The 7,145-nt window shown below is 60.3% G+C and overlaps 1 protein-coding gene across 1 annotated transcript; it reads right to left on the bottom strand.

Annotated features, from left to right (window-relative positions):
- Positions 1-238: 238 nt before the first annotated feature.
- RHOC (ras homolog family member C) lies at positions 239-6,453 on the bottom strand. The gene is made up of 5 exons (XM_037152515.2): positions 6,184-6,453; positions 2,841-3,004; positions 2,203-2,323; positions 1,740-1,870; positions 239-896 (listed from the first exon to the last, which is right to left on the bottom strand). The coding sequence occupies exons 2-5, from the start codon at positions 2,994-2,996 to the stop codon at positions 723-725; spliced, it is 582 nt and encodes a 193-aa protein (XP_037008410.1). The 5' UTR covers positions 2,997-3,004; positions 6,184-6,453; the 3' UTR covers positions 239-722.
- Positions 6,454-7,145: the final 692 nt, after the last annotated feature.

Genomic DNA, 7,145 nt, shown 5'->3' with positions numbered 1-7,145 from the left:
AAGTTTAGCCCCTGCTCCAGACCACTCCCCTCACCCGCCTCCAAGGCCTGGAGCCAGGTATGACCTCATCCCCTGCTGCTAGACTCCACCCTGCCTGCCCAGAGTCCTGCCTTTGCAAATGGGGGGGGGGGGGTTGGGAGGGGCGGCCTAGTGAGTGATTTGGAAAAGAGGAAAGATGGGACTATAGGCTAGAGGCTGTGACAGGAACCAGGAGAGAAAGACAGGAAGCTGCCATACATACGTTGAAGCCTGTGGCCTTTTTATTCGTGCCCCCCACCAGGTACAGCCAGAGACCAGGCCCCTGCCCAAAAGCAGAGATAGCAGGGGCCCAGGGCGCTGGGCTTCACCCAAGTCCCTTACCCCAGACTGGCTTCTGCTTCTGTGTGCAGAAGCGCATAAAGTGCTGGTGTGTTTTGATCCTCTGGGAAAGGCCAAAGGGATGGAGAGCCCCACCCCGATCCCCACCCCTGGACCCAGGCAGCAGTAGAACTCTGCTCCAGCAGGGCCGGACATGGCCCTAGGCGCCCAGAGTGCTGGGAGGGGCGGGAGGAAGGCCTGCCACCATCAGGGCTGGGGCCGTGGGACACTGATGCAGTCCTGGGCTAGGGGGAACTGGAACAGAGGGCCTTCAGCATGAAGCCCTAAGAGGGTGGGACCTGGGGGTGTTTCGGCACCCCTGTGGAGGGACTCAAGGTGTGGGAGGAGGAGAGGGTTTGGAGGTCTCAGAGTATGGGGCAGCCCCTCCGGCGTTTATTCTTACGGACCTGGAGGCCAGCCCGAGTGGCCATCTCAAAGACCTCCCGCACCCCCTCCTTGGTCTTGGCAGAGCACTCAAGGTAGCCAAAGGCACTGATCCTGTTGGCCATGTCCCGGCCTTCCTCCGACCGAACGGGCTCCTGGGGGAGGGGGCGGGGGGGGGGGGGAGAAGGCAAAGGAAGCTGTCGGGGTGGTGCATCTCACTGCCACCCCCAGAAGTGCCGTGACCAGGAGAAACCTCTCCAAGGCCCAGCCCCCAGGCAGCTGCAGGGCTCGTTGACGTTAAAATTCTCTCCTTCAGCCCCACACCCATGGTAAACCCTTCTCTCACCTGAACAGGTGCCTAGAACCTCCTAACTGACCTCCCTGCCTCCATTCTGTTGTATCCTCACCCAAGGAAATGTTTATGGATTTGGGGGGGGGGGGCGGACATCAATCAGTTGCCTCCCATCTGCATCCTGACCAGGGGTTGAACCTGTCATCTGGTGTACGGGACAAAGCTGGGACCAACTGAGCCACTCAGCCAGGGGCCCCTATCACTGCCTCACAGCCACTTCAAATGGCTGCCAGAGTAATACTTCTGACACATGAACCTGACCACGGCTGCCCCCAGTTTAAAGCCCTGGCTCAGCTATCCTCAGCAGAGCCCATACTCCGTATTTTGGCAGCTTTCTCTAAAAAAGTCATCCTCTGACTAGAGAACCAATTACCAAATCCCCTGCTAAGCCAGCTCCCTCACTCCAGGCCTTTCTTCTGGACACTTAGGGACTTCATCTTAATAGCTCCAACCCCAAACACAAATAAAATGCCGAGTGACTTTGGACAAGTCACTGCATTCTGATGGCCACATCAAATCCTGGATCAGACACTTAAGGGCCTTCCTGGTCCCCCTCACTGGGGTGGGCAGTGGGCGCCAGTGTCCCCTCCAGCAAGCTCTGGAGAGAAGGCCCCCTTTCCCGCCGCAGCCTGGCAGCCTTGCCCACCTGCTTCATCTTGGCCAGCTCCCTCCGGGTATGCTCGTCTTGCCTCAGGTCTTTCTTGTTGCCCACCAGGATGATGGGTACATTGGGGCAGAAGTGCTTCACCTCCGGAGTCCACTTCTCAGGAATGTTTTCTGCACAGACAAGTCCCAACAGGTGTTGGTGCACCACCCCCCACCCCTCCCCTCCCCTCCCCTCTGGCTAGAGAGCAACCCCCACCAAGCCCCTGGACACCCCACTGCAGAGGCTTGGAGGGTATTCAGCCTGACAGTCCCTTTCACAGCCCAAAGCCCTTCCCTAGCCCTCCCAGGGGCCAGGGTTCCCACAGTGAGGGCAGATAGCGGCCTCCAGCACCCCTCCCCACAGCCCCAGCCTTCCTCAGTGGACCTCTGAGGAAGGCCAAGATGAACCAAGGCGGGTTGGCTGATTCCAAAGGGCTCTGGTCCCCTCCCTCCAGTGCCCTCACCCAGGCTGTCCGGGCTGTCGATGGAGAAGCACATGAGGATGACGTCAGTGTCCGGGTAGGAGAGAGGCCGGAGGCGATCATAGTCTTCCTGCCCTGCCGTGTCCCACAGGGCCAGCTCCACCTGATGTACAGGGCCTGTGAGTGGCGAGCCCGAGGGCCCAGTCACTCCCGAATCCCCACCCCGCCACCTAGAGAGAGGTTCTCAGTGAGGCCACTGGTCCTCGGGGCTCACTGACAGCTGCTGAGCGCCTGCTGCGTGCCAGAAGTTCGAATCACTGCTGCCCAACACAAATTGGGGGGGGGGGGGGAGGCGGGTAAATCCTGAGACATCAGCGCTTGATCTTTGGGAAGTTTCTGAACTGCCATTGTGAGCACCACTATTTAATCCTCACAGAAACCTGTTGAAGGAGGCCTTGTCATTACCCCCATTTTGCAGTTGGGGGCGCTTTGGCTCCGAGGCAAAGGGCGGCCGGGTAGAGACCTAGGTGTGTTTAGACTTCCTGACTGTGGCTTTACTTCCTGACTCCTTGGCAACAACAGGGAGAGCGGAGCAAGGGCGTGGGTGGTGAGGGAGGACGTCCTGCGTCCGCAGTGTCGGGCGGGGTTCCAGGCGGCATGGGAAGGGGCTGTGCCTTCACCTGCTTGCCGTCCACCTCTATGTCTGCGATGTAGTTCTCGAAGACTGTCGGGACGTAGACCTCTGGGAACTGGTCCTTGCTGAAGACGATGAGGAGGCAGGTCTTCCCGCAGGCCCCATCCCCCACGATCACCAGCTTCTTTCGGATGGCAGCCATGGCTGGGGCTGGCAGGGAAAAGGCGGTGGAGATTTGGGGAGAAGCCTAGTAAGTCCAAAAAGCACTCCTCTGGGCCCCCCGAGACCTCCGGGGAAACCGAGGCACCTAGCACAGGGACAGATAGGGGCTTGCTCGGACATGTTTTTGCCAAGAACCAATTGTTCAGGCAACTGAGCCTGAAATTCCTAATCTCTGGGTCAGGTCTTCCCCAGTGGGTTGGAACACTGAGGTGGGAGGTAGAACAGCCAGCCACTTGGGAGCCAGACAACAGGAGATCTGACCTAGTCTGCTCATCAACTGTGGAACCCCGGACACCGAGTGGGCTGTTCAGGGACATGTCCAGAAGAGCCAGCCTTCACTTGCTCTACATATCGGGGTTCGGGCCAGACCTCATTCGTCACCAGGATTTTGATACTTTTAAAATTTAATAATCACTAAGGTCCAATCTAGAACACACTGTCCTGTCCCTCACCCAGCACAAGTCATGCTCTGCCCTGTCACAAATGCAAAGTCTCTCTCCAAGGCCACAGGCCAGAAGAAAGGGCTACCACGGGGTAGGTGCATAAGAGATACTTTGGGGCATTTTGACAAAAATCATCTCCCTCAGTCCCAGGAGCCTAGAAAGGAAACGGAGAGCTTCCTATTTGCACAAATTAGGAAAGCGGGGCTCACACACGTATTCAGCAGAGTCATGCAGGCACTGCATTCAAAGCTGGGCTATGTGACTGGAGTCTGTTGCCTTTCCTACGACTCATCCCAGAGGTGGGAAAGAGCAGAGGGAGGGCAACCCAGACAGAGGGCAGTGGCAGCGGCAGCGGCCGGCAGGCTTCCCTGGCCCACCCCATCCCCGTTCCCAAAGCCCCGAGTCACACAAAGAAGGCTCAGTCCCCGCACTGCCCACAGCCCACGTTCGGGCAGCCTGCCTTCCTCCCCCCCTCCTCCTGGGCCTGGCAGCAACACTGGGTCACTCAGCCTCAGGCAGGGGACAATGACCACACTGTAGGGAGCCACACATCCAAGCAGAGCGACAGAATAACCCACTAGGGAGTCACCTCCACCCACTCCGAGGAACAGCCCCTTCCTCCCCTCTGTCCAGCTCCCTCACCCAAGGCCCTGCGCACCCCTCCCTGTGACTCAGGGCAAGGAGTCAGCTTCCCAGGGTTTCTGTGTCCCCCACCCCCAACACAACCAGCGTGAGTCTGCACAGCTCATCACACCTTCCTAGCTCCCTTGCCCCTGAGCTGAGCCTCACTTCCTCCGTCCCAGGGGAAAGGAGCTGACCTCCAGCCGGCTGGAGTTCCCAGGCGCTAGGCCTGGAGGAAGAGAGAGGGGAGGAGGGTCCAGATGAAGTTGAGACTGTTCGAAAGGCTGCTGGGAGGAGCCCCCCAAAAGGAGACAAATGAGAGCCAGCCCCAGGACCGAACAGGCAGGGAGTAGTATAGAAAGAAGGGGAAGGTAATCTGATCTCTGCCCAAACCTAGCTTTTTCTCTCCGACCCACATCCTGTCAAACTGAGCTGAACTCCTTTTCTCCCCACATACCACCCCCACCTCACACCCCTCTCTTGGTCTGCCCTGTATGGAGCCAATACTCCAGCCCAAGGCCCATTCTTTTGTTACAGGGGGGTCTGGGGAGCCTCCCCCTCCCCCCACACACATGCTGGAATGAGGGGAAGTAGATATGAGTCAGAGTGAGTTTACAGGAGTTGAAAGTACACAGCCTCATTCTCCAACTGAAAAGGGGGCTCTCCCCGATACCCCAAAAGACAGGCAAGAAGGCATTCACCATGCCAGCAGATCCAAAATGGAAACCATCCTTCAAAAAGGGGGTTCCTGGAACTTTAATCCAGGTGACCAACTCCTCCCCCCCCACACTAGTTTCTTTGGTCCAGCTGTGCGCAAACAGGCCAGGGTGACAGGCGGGGGTAACAGCCGGAAGCAGGGGATGTGCCATGTTGATGGAGGGCAATCACCGGTTGCTTAGGCTTTGCTGTGCCACTGCCCTCGCCCAGCAGGGCAGTTCAGGTGGCAGCAAGCAGCCGGACAGGGGCATGCATTAACTGACCTGGAGCTCCCAGCTCAACCCAAAGCCTTTCCCTTCATGCCCTCGTTGCGCCAGAAAAGCAGCTGGCCCGGGCCAGGACTCTCAGGCCAAAGGCCAAGATGGCAATGGCAACAGCTCCCGGAGAAGCCACCCCACCGAAATTGCCCCCCGCAGAGCCTGAGAGGGGCACTCAAACGCCACCCTACGCCTGGAATGGAGCCTGGAACTCCTGGGGCCTTCTCGGAGGGCCTTACAGGGCCTTCCCTGTAAGACACTAAGGCTCAGAGAAGTTAAGTGGCTTTCCCAATATTTGCGACACACATCCACCCTTTCCTGGAGCATTCTCTTCGTTTCCAGATGACCCAGGGCCCCGCTGTTCCCTGCCAACCACCCTGAAGGAATCGGATGCCTCCTCCTCAACTTGAAAACCAGAACTCAGCCTCGGGTCTCCCAGCCCAAACCAGCAGGGGAGTATGAGAGAGAGGGCTGGAAGGAAGGAGGTCCTTACAACACACACACACACACACACACACACACACACACACACACACACACACACACACACACACACACAGCTGGACCCTCACTAATCTCCCCGGCCTCCCACCCCAGGGTGGCTCCTGGCACCGTCTAGGGCGGTGTCCAGACCCCGCCGAGCAGTGGCAGCCCCCACCGGTCACACCCCGCCCCTAATCCCGCCATTCCCCCGGCCCCACCTGGGGAAAATCCTACATCCACCCGGCCTGGGCCCTGACTCACACCCCATCCCAAGTCCACCTCCGGCTGCCGGACCCCGGAACCGCCAGGCCTGCGCTGGGGCTCTCTCGCGGAGCTCCCAAGTTGTCCCCCTGCCCAGCGGGAAGGGAAGGGAAAGGACTCGGGCTCGAACACCGGGAGGGGTGGGCCCGGCGGGGCAGTTCCTAGGGGCCCTGGCTGTAGCCCCCAGACAGGGCCGGGCCGGGCCGGCCAGACCCCCGCACAACCCAGACGCGGCGTCCTGGCGGAGGGAAGGCGGCCCGCACTCGAGCCCCAGGCCCCTCCCCAGCCGGCGCTCCGAGCTGCGGCCAAGCGGAGAAGGGAACAGTGCTCTCCCGGGTTCGAGCTCCCGGGACGCCCCGCACCCCCAGCCCGGGGCCCAGGGTACCTTCCGCTCGGCCGCCTACAGCTGCGCGGCCGGTGCCGGAGGCAGAGACTGACCCGAGGGCCGCGCCCCGCCCTCCTCCAGCCTGCGGAGCAGAGGGGAGGGGCGGACCCGGCAAAGGAGGGGCGAGTCCGGCCTCCTCCCGTCCACCGTCCTGGCTCCCGGGCCACCCCACCGATGGTCGTCCCCGCCGGTGGCCCGGGCTCCGGGGAGATGCTCGGACTGGGGAGGAGTGGGCGGCGGGGCAAGGCGGCCCCCCGAGGGCTCTCCCCCTGCTCCGCTTCCCAGGCCCTAGGGGCGGACCGACGTCGGGAAAGTTGAGAGGCGCTCGGGGTGGGGTCTGGAAAGGGCCGCTGCTGCCCTCCCGTGGCCGCCCAGCCGCCCGCGCCTCCGCCACCTGGGACCTCCCGGGAGGCGGGACTGGGAAAGGGCGGCTTCCCGGGCGCCCGAAGAGGGGCCAGCGGAGAGGCCCACCCTCTGCTTCTGGTAGCGTTGCGGAATCAATACAGCCAGTACCAGCCCCCAGACCTGAGACCTTTTCAGAAACTTTGAGGCCGAGGCCACCGTTCTACTTCCCAACTTCCTTCCTTCCCCCGACCTGGAATTTCCAGGAGTCCAATTCCTATTTATGTATCAAAGGGCGCTCCTGGAAATCCAGATCCCCAGCTGGGAATTCAGTTCCCACCCGAGTAGTATTTCTGTGCCGCTAGGGACACTTCCTCTGGTCTGAATGACAGCCCTACACGGGTAACACCTTCCCTGTAAGGTGGCCGAGGAGGTGGGTGGAGGATGAGGGAGTCTACCAACATTTCACTAACTTGTGCTGGGTACACTCACTGCTCCGCCGTTTTACTGCTCACCACGAGTCTTTGGGTTAAGTATACCCGTTCCCCTCGGCCTGTAAGACACTAAGGCTCAGAGAAGTTAAGTGGCTTTCCCCAATATTTGCGATTTCTATGCAATAC

The sequence above is a fragment of the Artibeus jamaicensis genome, unplaced genomic scaffold (assembly GCF_021234435.1).
Source record: "Artibeus jamaicensis isolate MK-2021 breed Jamaican fruit bat unplaced genomic scaffold, CSHL_Jam_final scaffold_1689, whole genome shotgun sequence".
In the NCBI taxonomy this organism is placed as follows: domain Eukaryota; kingdom Metazoa; phylum Chordata; class Mammalia; order Chiroptera; family Phyllostomidae; genus Artibeus; species Artibeus jamaicensis.
Note: the sequence above shows the minus strand (reverse complement) of the source record. Positions and strands in the feature narration are given on the sequence as shown.

Bases quoted from the DNA above. Each gene is read 5' to 3' on its own strand.
- RHOC (XM_037152515.2), bottom strand. From the start codon at position 2,996: ATGGCTGCCATCCGAAAGAAGCTGGTGATCGTGGGGGATGGGGCCTGC. The intron at 1,871-2,202 runs GTGAGGGCACTG...TTGTCTGTGCAG, and splicing joins CGACAGCCCGGACAGCCTGG to AAAACATTCCTGAGAAGTGG. The intron at 897-1,739 runs GTGGGCAAGGCT...CCCCTCCCCCAG, and splicing joins AGCTGGCCAAGATGAAGCAG to GAGCCCGTTCGGTCGGAGGA.